Below are 23507 nucleotides of genomic sequence, written 5' to 3' on the forward strand. Positions count from 1 at the left end.
GGCCGGATTGAGAAGGCGATTGGGCCGCATCCGGCCCACGGGCCTGAGGTTGCCTACCCCTGCCTGAAGAGAATACCTCTCGCATGCCTGACATCAGGACGCCCCTGAGGGGAACTTCTGCCCCTTGAGAGGCCGCATTCAAACAGCCGCGAGATACCGTTGCCGAGGATGGCGCGGGCGCCGCCCGGCGGTTGAGGTTATTTTGCCTGCGGCGTCGGGGTTCCTGGAGGCGCGCGAGGCGGACGGCTCGCCCGCAGTCCGTTACTCGGGTTTGCAAAGCACAGGCCGCGCGCATGGAACCCGCAGAGCTGGAATTGGGGGGGGGGGGAGAGGAAGCTGTGTGGGATGGTACAGGAGGCACGCGGGCGCTCGAAGCCGCCGCCACCACAGGTAGCCCCTCCCTCTTCTCTGCCGCTTCCCCAGCTCCGGCCCCGCCTCATTAGGCGGAGGGGGTGGCGGTGGGGGGAAGAGATGGAGGGGGCCGCGTAATGCTGGGAAGAGGAAACGAGGGGACGCTCCCAGGCGGCAGAGGCGGCGGCAGCGGCGCCCGGCGGGGTCACGAACTCTGACCTTTCGGCACAAGACTCCCGTTCACCCCCCCGCCCAGAAAATAATAATAACAACAACAACAACAGAGCGGCTCTCCTTTCCTCCCCCCCCCGTTTCTGCTCCGTGCAGGGCAAGACGTTAACCCCTCCGGTGCCGCTGCCTCCGCCTGCCTTTATCTCCCCCCTCACCCCACTTGACGGGCCCGCAGGGTGGGGGGGCAACCCAGGCCTGGCCGGAGTCCCGTTGCGAGGCAGTCACCGCCGGGCTTGTTTGGCGCCAAACCCTGAGGTAAATGAGCTTCCTTATTCTAGCGGGTCGCAGCGCGCTTCGGGTTCGGAGGGGCGACGGTTCTCTCGAGGCAGAGAGGGAGGCGCCGAAACAGCGGAGCGTCCGGGGCGGGCGGGGTGTGTGGGTGTGCCGGCGGAGATCGGCGGGCTTCGGGCGCTGCGCCTTTTCCTTTCCCGGGGTCTACCGTGGCCGCGATGCCGCGAAAACTGCACCGGCTCCGAGTGAGGGAGAAAAGAAGATGGAGTCTGAGCGGGCGGAGGCAGTGGCTTGAACCCGACCCTTTTACCTTTGCCACCGGGAGGGCGGAGGGGAGGGGGCGGCGGGTATTTTGCATACGGGGCAGCCCGTCGCCATCTTAAGCGGACGCTTCCCCCCCTCTACCACCACCACCCGCTTCTCTCCCGCCCGCCACGCTCTGGGCGCCCGCGACCGGGCCCGGCAAGCTGCGGGCGAAGGAACGTTAGGGAAGGCGGGGAGACTAATGGCGGAGCTTTTGGACTTGGCTACCTGCCAACTCCGCCATCTTGTGCTTCAAGTGCCTTTTCTCCTTATCTCTCCCCCCCCTTTAATAGGGGGGCGGAGGGGGGGAAGTGGCCTGAAGGGCGGTCGCATTGGCCAATTATACTCATTGTGGCGGTGGGAGGGCGGGCTTTCCTTTCCGCTGGCGACGAGAGCCGATTGGTTGGGCCGCGAGAATGCGCGAAAAGGGGTTCTGTGGAGGGCGACTCTATACCCCTCGAAAAATAATACTGTAAAGCCTTCGTTCCTGCCATCGTAGTTCCTGGCTGAATTAACCCCCCTTTTCCTCAGTTTATGACACAAAAACGTTGAACAACCGTATCCTGTGGGAACGCAAGGTTTAGGGATGTTTCTCTTGCCTAAAGCCAGTTCAAGAACATCGTTTTAATTGCGTGTCAGAGCTCAGACTGCAATCGTAATCTCGTTTACCTACGAGCAAGCGCCACTGAATTCAGGTGGACTTGCTTCTGAGTAGAGATGTTTAGGATTGCGCTCTTAGCCTGTCCCCACTAACAGAAATTTACCAAATTTTGCATCTGTGTTTCTGGAATGTATAAATTGTTACAACCTTAAGCCTGTGATGTGTACTTTAAAAGAATATTTTGTTGCAAGTACGTTTCAAATACTGTATATATTTTGAAAATGATTTTAGTATGTCACACAAACCCACAGAAGAATTCAGGAAAACGGATGCAAAGCATACTTTCCAAAAAAGGTAACCTGTCACTAGCTTAAAAACAGTTCAACCCAGGCTGTCAATATTTAGCGAGAGGGTTCCAGTCACCAGCCATTTGGGTTTGCGCAATAAAAGTGAATTAAAGCTCTTGGACACAACAAATGCACTTTTAAAACCCTCATTTTTGCAGTTAGAAAAGTGACATGGAGAGGCACTAAAAAGTGTGGGGTAAATTGTTGATGTGTAACCAACCTCACAAGCAAATCAGAATGAAGACTTGTAGTCTTACAACTTTCCAGCAAACAATCCTGAACAACTGCTTAATGAATAGACCTTACTTACCGATACAAATAAACTTTGTGTAATCAAATGAGGATGAATGCTCAATAAACAAATCATTTTGAGGAGCTCATGGGCCACAACTATAGAATGAATGTGCTTTATTCCTTTAACCCATGTGTAGCCAACATGGTTTTCTCCATATGACATTGGACTATAACTCCCATCAGCCCCAGCCAGTAGGGGAGTGTTAGTCCAACAATATCTGGGGGTACAACATTGGCTATCCCTACTTCAACCAAATGTAATTTGTAAGTTTAGATCATTACTATTACTATAATTAGTTACCCAGTTCCATTAGTGATGACACTACTAGGGTTGCCATATTTCAAAATGTATGTGAACCACCCTGAGACCTCTGGGTGTAGGGTGGTATATAAATAAATTCAGTAAATTCAGAAATAAAATACTGAGCTTTTTAAATGGAAAACTGCTCTTAGTCCTGTTGGACCCATTTCTCCCTGTTGCATTGCCTAGATGGAATGATAGCAAGAGGAGAAGGATGTGACTGTTTCTTCAGATTATGGTGGCTCTGTTTTGTTTGCATCCTTTCTCTCTGGGGTGATGGGGAGAATTTGGTCCAATTCCTTGCCAGCACAGCTGCTGCAGGGAGACTTGTACCAAGAGAATGTGCACAAGAAGATGTGGTGATGTTTACCAATCTACATTATTATGCTGCTGTCCTGTGCCACCTGTCCATCTTGCACTACACCTCTTCTTCAGTGGGAGGTGGTTGTATTGTCTTCATCACTCCTGGCAACAACATAGCACAGTGGAAGAGGACCATCCTAAAGAGGTGGTGGCGGCTACAATTCAGCAATGGTCACACCACTGGTGCTTTGGCATCTGGAGGAAACAGATTTGGGAAGAGGATTGGCCTTTAGCTAGTATCCATATACTGTATCAATGTTAGTTCCCATTCTACTTTTGGAATACTTTGTCACTTAAGAGTGACCAAACTTGGGTGCACCTCTTTACTCTTTTGTCTAATTGAGTGTCTGCCATTCATTCCTATCTCTCCCTGTAGCACATAACTTTGGGGAAGGGACAGCATGTTTTGTGTCAGTTCACGCATGGTGGTGAAGTCTAGAATGACCAACCTATGTGAACTTAATCTGCATCCTTCAGTGCTTTCCAGGATCGCCTGGAACATGCAACAGTTTTGTGACAGATGTGTGGGTCCTTGGTAAGCAGAATAATGTGAAAAAGGTTCACTGTATATGATGCAGGAAAGTGTGTTGTGCCTGCCTCCATGAGATCCTGTAATATACAGGCCTGTGCTCTGGCTTTCTTTCCTCTTTACAAAGTAAAATGATAGTCATTTTCTTAGTTGCTTTATTATAAGTGAAATCCTAAGATAATTTGCAATTTTAGTGGTGTGAAAAGATATGGAAATCAGCTTGTTCTCTTAGTTCTATATAGTTGTCACTTTATAGTTCCCATTATCCCACCAAAACCAGTTGGATACACCTGCATTTCCTCAAAGCTATGTGAAAGTAAGAAGTGTTCAGTCCTCTGTTGCAGTAAGCATGGAAGCATAATTTCTTTGGCCTTGCTAAGCAGCTAGTGAAAGCTTGCAAAAGCAGATAATGAATACTACTGGTTGTTTCTTTCTTAACTAGGTGGAGATGGTTATTTCATGAAAGTGGCAAATGTTTTCTTATTTCATTAATCTGATAAAATTAACACTATTTCACATACTGAACACAGGATTTAATTGACAATAATAATGCCTTTTCAAAGGTGCTTAGATTGTGGTTGGGAGGAAAGGTGATCACCTCACTCTGAATGAGCTGGGAGATACTCAGTGGACGAGATAATATTTCTAAACAGATGTGAGTGTCTCCCATGGTGGCATGAGCTGTGAATCTCTCAGGGGTCTGTCTCTCACTTTGCATAAGAGACATATCTGCAATGTGTGGAGAACTTGAAAGAGAGGAGGGGCCTCTCCATGTTGTGCTCATCCACAAATAACAGTTACTAATAAGATATTCCTGGTCCTTTTGGCAACCTGGTGGTGGCATATATGGAGTTCAGTACATCTTTTATTTTAAAAAATGTTATTTTTACTTTTTCCATGAATAAAGCAATTTAATGATTGTAACATAATAGCCACTGCTTTATAATGAAATGTTTTAAACTATACTCAGTACTGGCTTGGGGTTGTATACTATACTATATTTAATTGTTCTTAGTAATAAAATGGCAAAAGCTTTAATTTTTCTGTTCCTGATAGAAGTTATTGGCATCTCTCCAAAAAGGTTCTCTAATGATCCTCCTTCACCATGACAACCAATATGGAGGTGCTGGCTCAGCAGATAGTGGAGACACAGCAGGTGGCTGAGGTGAGTGAAGGATGATATTACAGTAACTCTTGACTGCTTTTAAAAAGAAAATATAATTTCTATTGTTTACATATGGTCAGATCTAAAGTGGAATTTTTTTCATAAAATGCTGGTTATTCCACCTGAAAATATAAAGCAATATTTTTCAATCTCCATGTTTTGTCCTGAACTTCATTTGTATATTACAAAATGTCCATCAGGAAAGCAGAGGGTAATGCCCTTCCCCACCTTCTAATGACAGCTTGTCATACAGCGCTGCTGGGTGAAAAAAATGTGGGGCTGAACTTAATTCTGCAGCCATCCCCCTACATCTTGCATAGTCCTAGAAGCCTGGCTGAAGGGCCTAGATGAGACCTGTAAAAAAGGTAAAGGGACCCCTGACCATTAGGTCCAGTCGTGACCGACTCGGGGGTTGCGCGCTCATCTCGCATTATTGGCCGAGGGAGCCGGCGTACAGCTTCCAGGTCATGTGGCCAGCATGACAAAGCCGCTTCTGGCAAACCAGAGCAGCACATGGAAACGCCGTTTACCTTCCCGCTGTAGCGGTTCCTATTTATCTACTTGCATTTTGACGTGCTTTCGAACTGCTAGGTTGGCAGGAGCTGAGACCAAGCAACGGGAGCTCACCCCGTCACAGGGATTCGAACCGCTGACCTTCTGATCAGCAAGCCCTAGGCTCAGTGGTTCAACCACAGCACCACCTGGGTCCCTTTTTGAGACCTGTAGGCATGTGCAAGTCTTTGAACATGTCTAGTGTGCCTTCTGCTGCTTTGTCTATATAGATATTTATTATGCTTTTAAGCAGATCTATTTGCTGTTAGCTGTGAACTAATTTATGTTTTTCTGATTAGTATAATAATAATAATAATAATAATAATAATAATAATAATAATAATTTTATTTGTATCCCACCCTCCCCGGCCAAAGCCAGGCTCGGAGCGGCTAACAACAGGTAAAAAAGCACAGTGTACATAAAATTGCACAGTCTATTAATTAAAATACATTCTAGAATCAATTCAGAATCAAATTAATGGCAACCATTGGGTTAGAGTTCTATGAAGATCCCAGCCAACACATTTTTTAATTTCTGTACCAGGCTTCTAACTTATAATAACACATACAGTGGTATCTCAGGTTACAGATGCTTCAGGTTACAGATGCTTCGGGTTACAGACTCCACTAACCCAGGAATAGTACCTCAGGTTAAGAACTTTGCTTCAGGATGAGAACCGAAATCGTGTGGCGGCGGCGGCGAGAGGCCCCATTAGCTAAAGTGGTACCTCAGGTTAAGAACAGTTTCAGGTTAAGAATGGACCTCCAGGACGAATTAAGTTCTTAACCCAAGGTACCACTGTAGTAACTATTTACAGAATGGGTATTAAGTGATTGTGTATTTCTGTCAAGGAGGTCATAGATTATACTGTTGATAAGTAGTTGCCCATTGTCTGTTTTAAACCTGCATTGTAGGGTTCTATTTCATTTATGCATCCTTTGCATACAGTAAGCCCTCAACTTATGTGGGGGTTATGTTCTGGGGATAGTGCCTAAACCCAACATTGTGTATAGTCAAAACCCATTGGGTTCAATAATGGGTAGGATTGTCAAAGTCATTTTCCCTGGAACGCTGCCCCATTTATTTATTTATTTATTTATTTATTTATTTATTTATTTATTTATTTATTTATATGATGCACATAAAGCACACAAGTTAAATGTGTGTAGGTTGTGGGCTTACTCTATCTTTTAAAAATGGCCAGGAGCCTTCTCACCATCTTCATCTAGTGGAAATACTGTGTTCATTTTTCTCAGATTTAAATTCAGTGACCATATATGGAGGCTAGATGACTGTTTATTAATAAAGATTATATCCCAGTTTTTTTTAAATCTGCATTTGAAATTAAGGTTTGTTAAAATTTAATGAAATGTTCCTTGAAGTCAATGTAAGTAGAATCATGCTGTTAAAATGTTATTGGTATTTTGTGTGACATAGTCACATTGTTCAACTAGTTTCCTCTGTTGTTCAATATAGTTACAAATTGTAGTCCTTTGTTTTGTCAGCAGCATTGCAATGTCTACTTTTTACATTTGGGTTTTCTGTCTTGTGTTTAACATTGCCATGTACAGTAGTGCATTTGTTGTTTAACAAGCTGTGTAGTTAATTGAGTTAATTCTGAAATAGTCTCCAGTTCAGAATAACTAAGTACATCTATATACGTTATTTATTCAGATTAGCAAAATACCCATGAAATTATTGGAATGTATGTTATATTTGCTTATTTGCATTACGGGAGGAGACTGACATTGAGTGGGCACTAGGACACCACCAGGTGAATGTTGTTGTTTTCCATTCATTTGAAGAGAAAGAAAACGTTAACTTTTAGAGTGAGGACAGATTTATCTACTTACTGCTAATGTAACAAGGACCCTCTATTCCTAAGTGAAATATTGTACTCAAACCTCTATATATCCCATGGCTAAAGAGGCAACATATATTGACTTCACGTGGTCTGCCATTATTTGTGGTTGCCATACTCCTCTTTCTTTCCTTGAGTTCTCTGGCACACATAGAAAAATCAGGGGAGTGGTTGTCGCTCAGTGCTTTGGTCTTTGGAATGGGCATGAGCAGTGAGAATCTTTGTTATCAAGTTAAAATATGGAGTCAGAAGCCAAACACTTCTCTCCCCTGAATCTTCTGTTTAATCCAGAGTGCGGAAGAGGGGCAAGAGATTGGTTTCTTAGTTGGCACAGTGAAATACATCCCCTGAAAATATGCAGGGAACTTGGAGGAGTTTTGCTTTGAGCATGTGGGAGAGGAATTGTCACCAATGGTGACCTATGACCTTTTCCTTCCTGTCAGTTTCCAAACTATGCCTATCCTAAGTACCAGTAAGAAACTAGGAAGTACCAGTAAGAAACTAGGAAGTACCAGTAAGAAACTAGGAAGTACCAGTAAGAAACTAGGAAGGCGGACAGACTCAGACACAAATGAGCATAACATTATGTGGATTGGGGTTTTGCTTGGAAGGGACGGTCTTGTGAGCTGCTGATATAGTAAATCACCCAGTGCTGGGGGGAAAGCATTGCAGTTCAGCACAAAGCATGTCACTGAGAGTGCCATCTTTAATTTAACCACTTTCTGAACAATAATTACCTGATGCTATGCATAAATTTATGCAGTGAAAATATATTGCATATAATGTTTTGTAATGTCATTGTTTCAGCACTTTAAAAAAAGTTAAATCAACATAATGTGGTGCCCACCCCCTCACAAGTTTCTGTGATTTTCAGAAATTTTAGTGTGTTGTGTTAATTTACAAGACTTATAGTTATCTATTTGTTGCTGTTGTTGTTGTTGCTCCTCCAGAGAATTAAAATGGTGGCTTTTATTCTTCAAACACGTACCATGAAATTAATGGATTTATCATTATGTGCAATAAAGCTGATTCCAGTGCAAAATATTTGATGGGTGCACAAGAATGTAGTGTTTGTTTAGCTATATTAAGTTAATGAACCGTAAAGATAAAATATGTCCCATAGGGAACAAAATAGTTTCCTTTTTTCATTTTACTGGTCTGAAAATTATTCAAGAGCTGGACAAATTATTTTCTCTTGAATTTTGCTACTTTGTAGTTTTTATTGAGCAGTAGTAGTTGGGCACAGGGGAGACAAAGAGAAGGAAAAGCTTTGTAACCTGGGTACATCTCCCCCAGTGAAATTAATTGTATTATTAGACAAACTGCTTCAGCAGCTGGCAAAACAGCAGGAACACGTCGATTCTGCTTCCTTGGTTACAGGGAGTGATAGTGTACTTGACCTTCAGAGGAGCAGGGTCATAGAGAGGGCATTTTTAAACAATTCTGTCTGGTTTTGTGATTGGAATCTTTATAAATGGAGCTCGGATACAAACGTTTGGGAACAGACTAAAACTGATCTCTTCGTTTATCTTCGATTGTTTTGGCCAAAGATCTTTGCTGAAGAAAAATGTAAATAAAGCTGCAGAAGGATTTGACACTGTAAGTACTAGAGTCTGTACAGTATCAAGCGAGAGGCTCCAGGAAGCAAATGATTCAAAGGTTATTGAAGATGGGAGTGTTGTTATTTTTAAGAAAAAACATTTATGTTAAATGTATAGTCAGTTCACTTTGCTTATGGATCATTTTCCTAATCCTTGTAAATGTTTTAACTTAACAGCAATTTTAACTAAGAGTGTATTGCTAATATTGCTCCTAGTTTAAATTGATCTGAAATATTCTAATTTCACAGTAATGGCCATTTATCTGGAAGCTGACTTCTATTTAATAGTTTGAATGATTAGCACTACTTGTTCTCTTAAATAGGATGTACAGTATTTTAGCACAGAATTTTAATCCACAGTTTATAGCAGTTTCTACAACAAGCGTATTAAGATTTAGTATGTATTTCCTGATAAACTAGAATATACTGCCTTTTGCTCAACAGAAATGAAGGGTTATTACAGGTTAAAATTTCAGAGTAGGAATAAATCTGATACCAAGTAAACTGTTTACCTACCTATTGCCAAATGCTGCATATGACTAACCTTTTTCTGACCTGTGTATAAAGGTGAGATTTAAAGGGAAACCAATGGGTGCTGACTGTAATATTTGTAGAACTACAAATATATAGGATTCAGAATAAATTAGTTAGAACATGTTGGGTAGCTTTAAAAGTGGAGTTAAATATTTAAAGTTAAATGCCCTTTTTTACATATTGCAGCATCTTCTCAACATTTGTTCTATTTTGTCAGTGTCAAAAATGCAAAGTTAGCTTTTAAACAGGAAGCTCTTGCACTGTGCTTTTGAACTTTCAGCATATGTTCTTTCCTTATGGATAACAATAGCATTCTGCAAGTCTTATACCATTATATTGTGTGGGTGATAGCTAATGTTAGTCATACACAGAGTTAAGTAACGTTGGTTACTGGGGCGGGGGGCTGTTCTGAGTATGACTTTATTGGATATCACCTGTTTTATTTACGGTACATAGCTGGTTTGTTTCATCTAAGATCTGTAGGCAGTACAGCACCAAGCTGAGGAGCTGCAAACCACTTGTATATTTCATTTGTGTATACCTAATTAACACATTTTGCATAAAATTTTAATATGGTGGCTTTGTGTGCTTTTCCCATGATACTCCCTGTAGCTGCAAGACTACAAGTGACATTCTGAGGATATTTTTTCTTGGGAAATAATAATTAGTTAATTGTGTTCTTAATGTAAAAAATAATTAGTAACCAGATAACACTGTTGCATGTGTTTCATATTAAAAGGTCATTCCTTTGTATTTATTTTTATTTATGCAATGTTTAATTACAATAGTCTCAATGTGGTGTAAAAGGAACACAATACTATATAAATAAACATTGGTTAAAACTATAAATATAAAATTAATTCAAAATGCCTTCAAGGTACAAAAAGAAAAGTCTCCAGTAGCCACCGGAAGTTCAGAAGGTAGGGGACTTCTCTCACCTCAATTGGAAGGGAGTTCCATAAAATGGCCCCACAATTCTGAATGCATGGCTGCTGGTAGATACAAGCTGTGTATACAAGCCATGGTGGATCACTGGCAGTGACTTCCCCCACAAGACCTTAGTGGTGTCTTCAAGAAATAAAGGATCAGGTGATCCTTGAGGTATCCTGGACCCAAGGTATTAAGGGCATTGTAAATTAACACAAGAACCTTGAACCTGGATAGGGATTGTTTTGTCTTAACATGCTTTTTGTTCTGTATAATTTATATTTGCTTAAGGGAACAATTGTGAAAGTAAGAATTTCTGTCTTGTATGTGAAAATACACTGAGCAACATCACTTATTTGATGACACTTGGCCAGAACTTTCTGTTTGGTCAACTGACAGATGCATATTCCTAATTTGCAAAATAATAGCTACAAAATGCTTTATAGTCATATTGGTAAGACTTGTCTGAGGAGTCTCTCTCTGTGTGTCTCTCTCATGCTTTCTTTTGCCCTAGATTCTCTTACATAGAAAAAAAATGGTTCTATCACAATGGCTAAGTTCAGATGCAGTACCAAGTTGTTGTTTGGCATTACAGTGGTACCTCATGTTGCGTACGGGATCTGTTCCGGAGCCCCGTACGCAACATGAGCAGTGCACAACATGAAGCGCCATGTTTGCACATGTGCGCGGTACAATTCGGCGCTTCTGCGCATGCACATGACGTCATTTGTCGCATCTGCGCATGCGTGAACTGCTGAACCCGGAAGTAACCCGTTCCGGTACTTCTGGGTTTGGCGCGTACGTATCCCATGTCGTACGCAACCCACAGCATTTGTAACAAGAGGTATGACGGTAAATATGGGAGTCTTGGTCTTGCATGCTCCCTTCTCCTTATGCTATCCCTGACTTTGGCTGCAGTCCTATCTATATCCACTTCTTTGGGAATAAATTGAACTCAATAGGATTTACTCCTGAATAGATCTGTACGGGAGTGTGCTATTAGTCATGCCAAACTATAGTTTGTCGTGAACATCTGAACTAAGCAGGCCATAGAAACAATCTGAGCATGCTGTGGAGGAGGGAGTGCATGATTCTGATGCTCAATTACTTTCTTATGGTGAAAGAAAGCAGGCTGCAACTACAGATTGATGAAGGGTTGGACCCGTCACTGATGCCAGAAGCTACATTTACCAGAGGCTTGTTTGCACAACCTAAGCAATAACCCTTAGTGTCCATTTTTTCTTTCTCCCATGAAAGTGAATGACTGTCATTAGTGCCCCTCTCATGCCCTGACCACTTAGTCTTCAGTGGCAACTGGATGCAAAGCAGGGCCTCTGATGAATATGGCAAGCAGGCTCATGTTGGAACAAAATTATCCTTCATGTATCCTGGATTCAACCATTCAGGACACAGGTGGGGAATCCCTAGCCCCTTTTCAACCCTGCCCATTTCCTACAAGGAAATTATCCTTGTGGATGATCATTTGCACAAAAACGCCCACTAAATTGCTGCAAACAGGGATTTTGTGGGTAGCAGCTGAGGAGCAAAGGGTTAATCCTCCCTTTTCCACAATGTCCTACTCCATCCTCAGCCAGGTGATAACCAGCACTTTGAATTGTGCTCAGAAATGAAATGGTAACTGTAAGGGAGCCAGCCCCCATCATCCTGACATCCACCTCACCAAGGACAGGGAGCAGCAGTGGGGAGGGGAAAGACTCAGATGACAAGGGAAGCCAGTGTGCGGAACAATGGGAAGGCTCAGGGAAGGAGAGATGTAGGCAAGGGCTCAAGGATGCTGGAGAGCCCTTCCACCGCCTTGACAGGGAGGAGACTGAGAGGGCATCGCTCCTTCCGGCGCAAGAGTTAAGGAGGTCAAGAGGGAGGCGTTTTGGGGTGCCCTGACTACTTTGCTGGCGTAGAAACAGACGTACGCCATTGCCGGATTCTGATTCGGAATGGGAGGTCATGTTTTAAGCTGTCTCTGCACTGTAAATACTTTGCACAATAAAAGTATTTAAAGGCAAAGTGGACTCAAGCAGAGTTACTCTAGAGTAGCCACGACGACCCTCTGACAGCCATAGCTGCCAAGTTTTCCCTTTTCTCACGAGGAAGCCTATTCAGCATAAGGGAAAATCCCTTAAAAAAAGGGATAACTTGGCAGCTATGCTGACAGCAACCAATGCTGATTGAACAGTATGAAAAGTATTTGCGCTGAAAAACGGGCCTACAACAAAACTCTGGCTTCCAAATTTTGTATCAGCTGAAGTTCCTGAACAGTTTTCAGAAGCAACTTTCTTTAGAGTTTATGTGACCAACGTTAGATCTGCTTTTTACAGAAAAGGGCACAGTTGGTACATCTCCTGAAGCTATGCAAGGGCCTTCTTTCCCACAGCCAGTTAGTACTCCTGAGAGGCTGTTGAAGAGGCTTACCAAATAAAAAATAAAAAAATCTAGTACAGAAACAAAAATTACTTGGTATCATAATGGAGCCAGGCTAATTCAGGCAACATTTCCTGCCATCAAACTAGTTCTTCTTTGTTGTATATGGTAACAGCCCCACCAAAATCCTCTGAGGCAAGGCGTGCAAGCTGAGCAACTGGATTGTAATGGAAGCAGTCTTCCCTTGCTGGCAGTTGCCAGGCAGCAGGTCCTCTGAGGCAAAGGACCAAATAAACAAATCAGAATGCAGATAACTCAGATTTATAACCCGGGTCATAGGTGTGTAATTGCAAGAAAAAAGAGGTAGATTTCAGTAACAAAAACACTCCAACCTGTAAGGTGCAGTGGCTGTGTTTACATGTCACACAGCGATTTAGCAAAACTTGCACAAGCAGGAAGAAGCATAGTTCTAAGTTGCCTTGTTTTGAATTTGACCATATTTAGCTTGTGGGGTTGAGAGAATAACGGGGGGGGGGGAGTGTTGTCCCTGTCAATCTTCTGAGAGGGAGGCTTCAAGTCCTTGTTCCTTTCCCTGCTGGACTCTATAGTGTTAAAAGGAACAGGCTTAAGGCTGACTTCCAGCCCTGAACCTAAGCATTTTATAGCTATATAAGGTAAGCAGGATGTTTCTGGAAACTGGTAGCCATTTTCCTTCCACCACTCCTAATAACTCCCCGTATTAGTGGGAGGGGGGGTTTCTTTGAACGCCACAACACACATTCATGAAAACTTAATGCCCACATAAGAGTCCTATAAGCTGTCTGTGTCTTAGCCTGGCCAATTCCTCCTCCCATTCCTTTTCTTTTTTTTCACCTCAGCTGACCACATCCATATGCCATTGAAATGAGCTCAGGGTTCTTGAACCATTTAGGCTGCTGGTATATTATTTGGAGAATGAGAATAATGTTTTGTATAACTCTACATACTCAAGGAGCCCCCTGAGTATGCAGAAACCATCATTGTTATTTTTATATGCCCCAATTCATTGCCAAAAGGATAGTCACTGAACCACCCAAGTTCAGTATTAGAAGAAACAAGTGGATTTGCAACACAGTGCAGCCATCTATCCTTACCTCCTAAGAGGAGTGCTCCTGTCCTGGGCTCCCTATACAGCCAGGAACAGGAGCCTTGCAGTCCTCTTCAGGTCTCTTGGGCAAAGGGCTCAAAGGTGGGAAAGGCATCCTCAAGGCATTCTCCAAATACTCCAAATACAGGGCTGCCTGCTCCAAATCTGAACCTCTGTTTTCTTTCCTTTTCTCCCACAAACAACTGATGTTCTAACATTCTATGTCTGTTCTGCTTCCAACACAGTCTCAGTGACTTCTGGCTCAGTTGGTCTTCCCCGCTCCCCCTTTTGTTGAGACAAACTGTTGTTTGTATTTTGTAACCTTGCAGACATTTTTGTTACTTCGAATAAAACAAACAAACAAACCTCTGCATATCCAGGAAGCCCTCATCTAGAAACCACTCCTTTATTTTTAAATGACCCTATTTCATTCTCAGGCACTCAAGCATCTGAGTTCACTGTTACAGAGCGTGATCATGATGACTCAATATTTGGTTGGTTGTAGAAGGAAACTTCTAACTTTCCTTTCAAAAATGGAAATGTCTGTGAATGTCTTTATTTAAATGCCCAAACAATCAGTACTACCCCATATTTAATCTTGTATATGATTTCTGGTGATCAGTGCAATACTTACTCCCTTATACTAGACAAGTAGCATCTTATCTATAGTCCTAAATTGGGGCATCCGATTTCATGGCTGATCATCCTGTTAGAGGAAGTGTTAGTCCTTGGGGTATGGGAGTATTAGTGAATTATTTCAGTTACAGTGGTACCTCTGGTTAAGAACTTAATTCGTTCCGGAGGTCCGTTCTTAACCTGAAACTGTTCTTAACCTGAGACACCACTTTAGCTAATGGGGACTCCTGCTGCCGCCACGCCGCCAGAGCACGATTTCTGTTCTCATCCTGAAGCAAAGTTCTTAACCCGAGGTACTATTTCTGGGTTAGCGGAGTCTGTAACCTGAAGCGTTTGTAACCTGAAGCATTTGTAACCCGAGGTACCACTGTAAACTATTCCTGCTGGAAGTACCTAGTATTTGAGTTTTAACCATTTTCACAATTTTGTTTGCCATGCATTAAATCAGTTTTTAAATTATTCAATATAGGTGCAAACTGTACAGACAACATTATCTGAATCTCCAGTGATGACCAGCCCTTCCCAACGCATCCAGATAATCTCCACAGATTCTTCAGTAGCTTCACCACAGCGCATTCAGGTATAAGGGTTTTCCCATGGGTGAATTTGGTTATATCATCTGACTTTTCTCTCTAGCTGTTAAAACTGTATTTTCAATCATAAAACAATTTTATGTTAAAATAATCATAGTAGGAAGGGATCTTGAGGGTCATCTAGTCCAACCCCCACTAATGCAGGAATCTCAGCTGAAGCATCCATGACAGATAGCCATCCAACCTCTGCTTATAAACCTGCAGTGAAGGTCCATCACCTTCCAAAGGACTCGGTTCCAATGTCAAACAGCTTTCACTATCAGAAAGTTCTTCCTGGTATTTAATCAGAATCTCTTTTTTTGTAAGTTGAAGCCATTGTTTCAGTTCCTAGTCTCTGGAACAAGAGAAAAAAAGCTTACTCCAACTTTCACGTGACAGCCCTTTAGATATTTGAAGATGGCTATCATGTCTCCTCTCAGATGCCTCCTATTCCGGCTGAGCATACTCAGTTCTCTCAACCATTCCTTATAAGGCTTGGTTTCCAGACTTCCAGATCATCTTGGTCGCCCTCCTCTACACTTGTTACAGCTTGTCAATATCCTTCTTAAATTGTGATGTCCAGAACTGGACGTTTTCTAGATGTGGTCTAACCAAAGCAGAATAGAATGTTACTATGACTTCCTTTGATCTGGAGCTAGACTTCTGTTGATGCAACCTAGAATAGCATTAGCCTTTTTGGCTGCTGCATCACACTGTTGACATGTGTTAGGCTTGTGGTCTACTAAGACCCCCTAGATCCTTTTTCACATTTCACAAAAATTCCCTATTTTCGTGCAGCTGGTTCTTTCTGCCTAAGTGCAGAACCTTACATTTGTCCATATTGGAATTCATTTTGTTAGTTTGGGCCCAGTTATCCAATCTGTTAAGGTAATTTGTTGTTTAGTCGTTTAGCCGTGTCCGACTCTTCGTGACCCCATGGACCATAGCACGCCAGGCACTCCTGTCTTGCACTGCCTCCCGCAGTTTGGTCAAACTCATGTTCGTAGCTTCGAGAACACTGTCCAACCATCTTGTCCTCTGTCGTCCCCTTCTCCTTGTGCCCTCCATCTTTCCCAGCATCAAGGTCTTTTCCAAGGATTCTTCTCTTCTCATGAGGTGGCCAGAGTATTGGAGCCTCAGCTTCACGATCTGTCCTTCCAGGGAGCACTCAGGGCTGATTTCCTTAAGAATGGATAGGTTTGATCTTCTAGCAGTCCATGGGACTCTCAAGAGTCTCCTCCAGCACCATAATTCAAAAGCATCAATTCTTCGGCGATCAGCCTTCTTTATGGTCCAGCTCTCACTTCCATATATCACTACTGGGAAAACCATAGCTTTAACTATACGGACCTTTGTCGGCAAGGTGATGTCTCTGCTTTTTAAGATGCTGTCTAGGTTTGTCATTGCTTTTCTCCCAAGAAGCAGGCGTCTTTTAATTTCGTGACTGCTGTTTTAATTTTGTGACTGCTGTCACCATCTGCAGTGATCAAGGAGCCCAAGAAAGTAAAATCTGTCTTCTGAAGCATTAGCTACCCCTCCCAGTTTGGTGTCATCTGGAAATTTGATACACATCCTCTCAATTCCTTCATCTCAATTCCTTCATCCTCTCAATTCCTTCATCCAAGTCATTTATAAAGACCTTGAACTACAATGGGCCCAGGACAGAATCCTGTGGCTCTCCACTTGCTACTTTTTTCCAAGATGATGAGAAGCCATCAGTGAGCATTCTTTGGGTTTGGTCCGTCAACCAGCTACAAATCCACCTAACAGTAACCTTGTCCACCCCATGTTTTATCAGCTTCTCCACAAGAATATCATGGGGGACTTTGTCAAATGTCTTCAGTTTGGCTTTGACAGCAATACAGTATCACTGTTGTTGTCGTCCCCCACCCCTACATTTTTTACTCATATGCTCTCAATCTGCCTTGCATGTTCCAAGTCATGGATTTCTTCACAAGTGTACACATCCTTTACACAAAATGCTATCCCTCATCCCTTCCTATTTGGTCTATTCCTTTTGAATAGGTTATACCCCTCAATTTCTGCATTCTAGTCATGTGTCTCATCCCACTAGGTTTCAGTAATGTTTATTAGATCATATTTGCCATCCTGTATTAAGAGCTCAAATTCACCTTGCTTCCCATTCTCTGTACAGTAGTCTAGAGACAAGTGATACCATGAGTTATTCCCTCCAGCTGTTTTCTTCTTATAGTTTCCTGCCCTTTGACAGGTTGCTGTAGCACCACCTCAGTTTCCTGTGCATCAGTGAAGCTGTTATCCCCAGTACCAGCTGTTTTCCTGTCGTCTGTACTATTGTCTCCTTCCCCCTCAAGATTTAGTTTAAATCTCTCCTGATCAGATTCGCAAGATTCTTAGCAAGCACATTCTTGCCAGCCGCCATAAGGTGCAATCCATCTCTTGCCAGAAGTCCTCCTTCAACAAAGTGGAGACCATGGTACAAGAATTCAAACCTTTCCTGATGACACCACATGTGCAGCCAGTGGTTTACTTCCAGTTTTTTCCTTTCTCTTACTGGGCCACAACCTTCAACAGGAAGGAAAACCAGAAAAACCACCTGAGCCCCAAGGCCCGTCAGCTTCCTACTCAAAGTCTCATAGTCCCTTGTTATACATCAAGGGTGTGTTGATACTAGCAGTATTGTTTGTACCCACATGAATCATCAGGAAGGGGTTGAGGTCAGTAGGCTTTATAAGACGTGTCTGTTGCATCTTGAATCTTTGCATCTGAAAGACAGCACACCTCCTGTTGGCTCCGCACACTACTGCCTCAGTCCCCTTCAGTAAGGAGTCACCATTACACATCTCTTCCTCATCTGGGGAGTGACAGGAATTCTTCTGTACATTGTACCTTATGTAGCCACCTCAAGTACTGAGGTCTGCAACTGCTGTCCTTGCTCCTCTGGTCCAAAACCAGTGTCCTAGATGGGGGCACGTAATCAATTTTGCAGCTCCAGTGATAGAGCATGGCTCATGACAGCCCTGCTTCTGTATGTCCTGTTCCTCCAGTGGTTCGTCTTATGCATTGGACATTCTTCTCCCTTCCTAGGGGCACCCCTCACCTATTACTGTTCCAGGATGGTCCATTCTGCTCTATCAAGAAATTCCTCATCTTGTCCAGTAACTCAAGTGTGAGTTACAGTATCTCTGCAGGTGTGAGTTTTCTTGGTGCAGGTGTAGTTTTGCACATTCTCAGGCAGGAAGACAAGCATGGCACAGGTGTTGCAGACCACTGCAGCAGCTTTCTTGCGATCCAGGTCTCTTGGTCCTAGATCTTTCTTCTTCTATGTGTTCAGTTTCATCCTTAGTGAGAAGACAGTATTATTACTAATAGTTATTAAAATTGCCAGATTTTGTTTCATTATTGGAACTGTATTTTATGTTTACATCTTGCCACATAAATTATTCTTGCTTATTTGTGCCCTGTGGATGGTGTGTGCATTGGGTGGAATCCAGTTGGTCCTTCTCCAGTTGTTCCAAAGGAGGCATCTGCAAATGGAGATGGGGAGGCCAGTTTCCTCCTCTCTATTGCAGTCCAGCACACACACACACACACACCGCCCGCCCCCGCCCCCCCAAAAAAAACTGTTTTGGAGGGTTTGGGAACCCTTCAAAACAAATTTTCAGGAGGAATTGTGGGCTGTAGTGGGGAGAGAAAACATACAAAAATAGTCTCTTCTACTGATCCACTTCTCACTGGATCAGAAGCCTTTGCACTTGTGCAAATGCACCAATTGGATGTAGCCAATTCATATTCCATACTAATTTGCATTCTGAGTTGTCACATACATATCATGTACATAAACATTTTTTACTTCTATACCCTTTTGTGGCTTAACTGCGCATATAACCTAGCAATGGAGGGAAAACAACATCATTTTATGAAGTTATGAAATATGATTCTACTAAATTGTTAAATCTCACATTATAAAATATTTCCATTTTTGTTATAGATTGTCACAGATCAGCAAACAGGGCAGAAAATCCAAATAGTAACAGCAGTGGACTCATCAGTCTCCCCAAAGCAGCAGTTTATATTGGCTAGTCCAGACGGAACAGGAACAGGGAAAGTGATATTGGCTGCACCTGAGGCTTCCAATACCAAGCAACTTATCTTTACCACCACAGATAACATTGTGCCAGGCAGAATACAGGTAAACACAGCAATTAAATAAGGGTATATGTGTCAGCCATTAAGCAAAGGAAACATTACATAGCTTATTAAAAATAAAATCTTTGTTTCATGGGATGATATATGCAGTGAGTATAAGATCTAAAAGTGAAACAAAAGTAATCATATTTACCACAATAAATAAATAAATATGAATTCTAAACAAACAAAAAGAATTGTCTCTGAGAATGATTTATGTGTTATATGAGGCAGAAGGTATATAGTTTTTCCTGGATTGTTATATATACTGATTCAATGGATATGCTTAATGATCAGTTATAACATGTCTTGTTACAATCTGATTCATCTAAAATGATTTACTGTTGAAGGATTGCTTGTTTTATCTGAAAAAAATGTAAGCGCTACCACAGTTGAGGTGGCTACTGATCAGCTCCTCACAGGGTTATTTACCGTACTTAATTATACAATAATTTACAGCGGTGCCTCGACTTACGAATTTAATCTGTTCCGAAGGCACCTTCGTAGGTCGAAAAATTCATGAGTTGAAAAGCGCCATTGGAAACGCGATTTCCCATAGGGATGCATTGGAAACGGAAAAATTCATAAGTCGAAGCAACCCCATCTAAAAATTCGTAAGTCGAAAAACCCCTATCTAAAACCGCCACGGTTTCCGTTTGTATGTCGAGAAATTCGTAAGTGTGCGGCCATTTGCCCCATTTGTAAGTCGAAAAATTTGGTTGTCGAGTCATTCATAAGTCGAGGTACCACTGTATATCCTGCTTCTTCACTCAAAGTGGCTAACAAAATATAAAAACAAACACAATAATAAAACAAACCATAAGTAAAACAAGTTACCAAAAAAACTAAGACAAAAAACAGCTTGAGAGAACAAGAGCAATGAGAGCCAGAACAATAAATAAATTAAATTAAGTAACAAGCAAGTCAAAGGTTTGAAACGACCTTCAAAATATGGCAGAATGCAAATGGAATGTTATTTTGGGGCAGGGAGTTCCAGGTGCTGCCACAGATAAACCTCTTGTACATTGTCACAGAACAGCTGGTCTTAAAGGATAGGCTAATTCACATGGGGAGAGTGGGTGTTTCAGGCAGTTTGATTCTAAACTGTTTAGAGCTTTAAGGAAAACTGGCACCTTGAATTGCACTCAGAAATGAAGGGGCAGCCGTGAATATTTTATTGGCAGCATTCAGGACCAATTGAATTGAATTGAATTTTTCAAGGGTAGCTCCACATAGAGTATGTTACGGTAGTCCTGTCAATATGCGACTAATGCATGTTGGACCAATGGTAGGTCTGACTGCACCAGTAATGGGCACAGCTGGCACACCAGCTGAAGCTGCACACAAAAGTACTGCAGGCCACTTGAACATATTGTAACAAGACCAGATCCGGAAGTACTCCTACCGGTAGGCTACAAGCCTGATCTTCAGAGGAGTGCATCCTGGCCATAATAGACTGATATTTTATCCCTATACTAGTAGGCCTACGGGCGGATAGTACCTCTGCCTTGTCCAGATTTAATTTCAGGCTAGGCAGTCCATCACTGACTCCAAACACCAATTCAGCAGCTCTCCAGAAGGAGATGGCAATAAGATAAAGAACTGAATTATAAAAATTGCCTCCAGAATATTGCCTCAAGGGAATGCTAGTCTGCAAGACTTTTGGCTTGATTAGGAATGTATGGAGCAAGCCTGCCATATGATGCCAGCCAGAAAACATTTAGTTGTGGAGCTGCCACTAATGTGATTTTTCTCTTTCCATTGGCCTGTTGTTAATCCAATATAAGGTTTTTCACGTTGTCTTCAAACCACACCTACACCTCTGTATTCTTTCCCCCTTTTTTCTCACTGTATTCATATTTGCCCATTTCATTATTTTTTAAATCTCAACCTTTCTGTATTTTTGTTACTTACGCACTGCTGCTACTTCTGCATGGAACATCTCCCTTTCCAGAGTCTCCATACTTTCCCCCTTTCTTTCCTTCCAAAGTACCTAAAATCCTGTCATTACTTTCACTTTTCTTCTATGTTAACTTGAATGGGACTTCTTCTGATACAACAGTATGTTTAAAATATGTATGCAGCTCTTTTTTCATTTAATTTGAGATGGAGAGTGGTACTGTAAGCGTTCTTAATATTTCATTTTAGATTGTGACTGACTCTGCCTCTGTGGAACGTTTGTTGGCTAAAACTGATGTCCAGCGACCCCAAGTAGTAGAATATTGTGTTGTCTGTGGAGACAAGGCATCAGGTATGTTCTGTAGGATAATTATTAGATGTGGTGCAAGAAATTGACTGTGCTCACTGATGTCAAAAAATGGCACTTGTGGATTGTTAAACAGATGAATTTGATTCTAGAACATTGTTCTGGCAAAACAGCTCAAGCTAGATATTGCCCAGCAGAGTGTAGTTCTATTCCATTTCCTCCTGAGAGTAAGTAGCAATATTCTGAGGGCTTGGAGAAGAATAAGCTGCCACATGTCATAGGTTGTGTTGAGGAAGCTTCTGATTGATGACATGAATTGCCTGGCCATGTTTGGGTGTGCCTGGCATAGCAGTTTCACAACAGATGGAAGTTTAATATCAACCCCTAAGAGCTGTAATACATCTTGATCTTTATGCAAGCAAAACTCAAGCTTACAATCCAAATCAACCCTCAGTATTTATCACCATCAGGGTAAGCCAGTGTAAGACTATATTGCAATTATAGTCTGCTCAACTACTTTAACTTTAAATTCTAGTATTTTGATGCTCCTATGTACACCAGTTAGCAACAGAAACACAATAATAAGGCCATTCTTGTTTCCTGAGCTGAATGAAAGCATAGTTAGCATTTTCTGCTTTCTAAATATCTGTGGGTAGATACATAAATTCAAAATCTTGCATAGGGCTAAGTTTTCATTTTTTTAATGCAGAATTCAGCATTAATGCCACTTCAGCTGTCCACCTTGCTTTAGTCAACTCATTGCTGCCTAACAATCATAGGAGGGACATTGTTTGAGGAAATAGCACCAAAAACTTATGCCAAACAGCATTATCCCCCAAGAGAACTTTTCTCTTAATAATAATAATAATAATAATTTATTATTTATACCCCGCCCATCTGGCTGGGTTTCCCCAGCCACTCTGGGCGGCTTACAACAGAAAAATGAAATAAAATAATCTATTAAACATTAAAAGCCTCCCTAAACAGGGCTGCCTTCAGATGTCTTCTAAAAATCTGGTGGCTGTTTTTTTCTTTGACATCTGATGGGAAGGCGTTCCACAGGGCAGGCGCCACCACCGAGAAGGCCCTCTGCCTGGTTCCCTGCAACTTGCCTTCTCACAGTGAGGGAACCACCAGAAGGCTGGACCTCAGTGTGCAAGCAGAACGATGGGGGTGGAGACGCTCCTTCAGGTATACTAATGGTTAATTTGTGTTAATGGTTAACCATTAATACTCCTTCAGGTATACTAATGGTTAACATAATGACTCCTAATTTTGACACAAAATCAGGAACGGCCAACATGGTGAGGTGGTGCTGTGCAGGCACTTGGCCAACAGCAGCATCACTGCTCTTTACCTAGACAGGTCAGTGGCAAGGTCAAGACTGCTTGGGTATATCAGTGCACCTGTGCAGCCCCAACCTGACCACCACTCTGTCCCACCCTTTAGGTTTGCTGCTATCAAGGGGCGCTATGGCCCCCACCTGCCATGTCAGCCACTCCTGCACAAAATTCAATGGCTAAATTGTTGACTGGAAGGCAGACAAATGCATCATGCCAATCTTAAAGCCCTGATCTGTTATATGGTCAAGACTTTTTGCTTACAAGAAACCCACAGCTTATTAACTATAAATGCCTCAAATGTGGGGCCCCAGGCTACTTTAAGGAGCTGTTTCTCCCACGTGAATCTGCCTCAATGTTACGATCATCCTCAGAGGCCCCTTTTCAAGTCTTCCACTCTGGCAAGGAGATTGGGCTTATAGTTGTGGTGCTCTGATCCACTTGGTACTGAGTCTGATGTGTTTCATTTGCCCATGATAAGCTGGCCCTACACTGGCATATATTTAACTGTTCTGTGTTTTATACTTTTAAACCTTGTTTTATTGTGTTTTGAATGCTGTTAGTTGGTCTGCCTTCAGGCTGAAAAGCTGGATAAGAAATATTCTAAATTAAATAAAGGCTATGAGTAACCTTTTTAGAATCGTACTAGTACATCACTGATGGGCTTAAGCACAAAATACAACCCAGTCTAACTAACAGAATAGCATGAGACTTTTTGTTTGTGTGTGAAATCTGAAAATGCAGGCAAATACTTGAGGGTTTTCTTCTGATTGGAATACAATGCATATTAAAAATGTGAAAAAACTGAAAAGCAAACCTCAGCAACATCTGAACAAAGTACCCTGCATATTATAAAGATAGTTCTAAAATCCATCTTCCTGTCACATTAG

At 42.3% G+C, this 23507-nt stretch overlaps 1 protein-coding gene across 9 annotated transcripts in view; it reads left to right on the forward strand.

The window, feature by feature from the left end:
* The first annotated feature begins 338 nt into the window (after nt 1–338).
* The window catches only part of NR2C2 (nuclear receptor subfamily 2 group C member 2), a 37299-nt gene continuing 14130 nt past the window's right edge, over nt 339–23507 (forward strand). For 4 of the 9 annotated variants that reach the window (XR_015948466.1, XM_035106526.3, XM_035106529.3 and 1 more), the window contains exons 1-5: nt 339–837; nt 4633–4716; nt 14802–14912; nt 18875–19075; nt 21220–21322. Coding sequence is in view for 8 of the 9 variants with exons in the window: in XM_035106526.3 (XP_034962417.1) it covers nt 4657–4716; nt 14802–14912; nt 18875–19075; nt 21220–21322 (475 nt within the window). In the remaining variant the exon portion in view is untranslated. Of the gene's footprint in view, nt 838–3453; nt 3558–4607; nt 4717–8534; nt 8730–14801; nt 14913–18874; nt 19076–21219; nt 21323–23507 lie in introns of those variants that run through there. The other 5 variants (XM_060271386.2, XM_060271387.2, XM_035106528.3 and 2 more) reach the window with 4 other exon arrangements.

This window comes from Zootoca vivipara, chromosome 2 (genome assembly GCF_965207765.1).
Source record: "Zootoca vivipara chromosome 2, rZooViv2.hap1.1, whole genome shotgun sequence".
NCBI classification, from domain to species: Eukaryota; Metazoa; Chordata; class Lepidosauria; order Squamata; family Lacertidae; genus Zootoca; species Zootoca vivipara.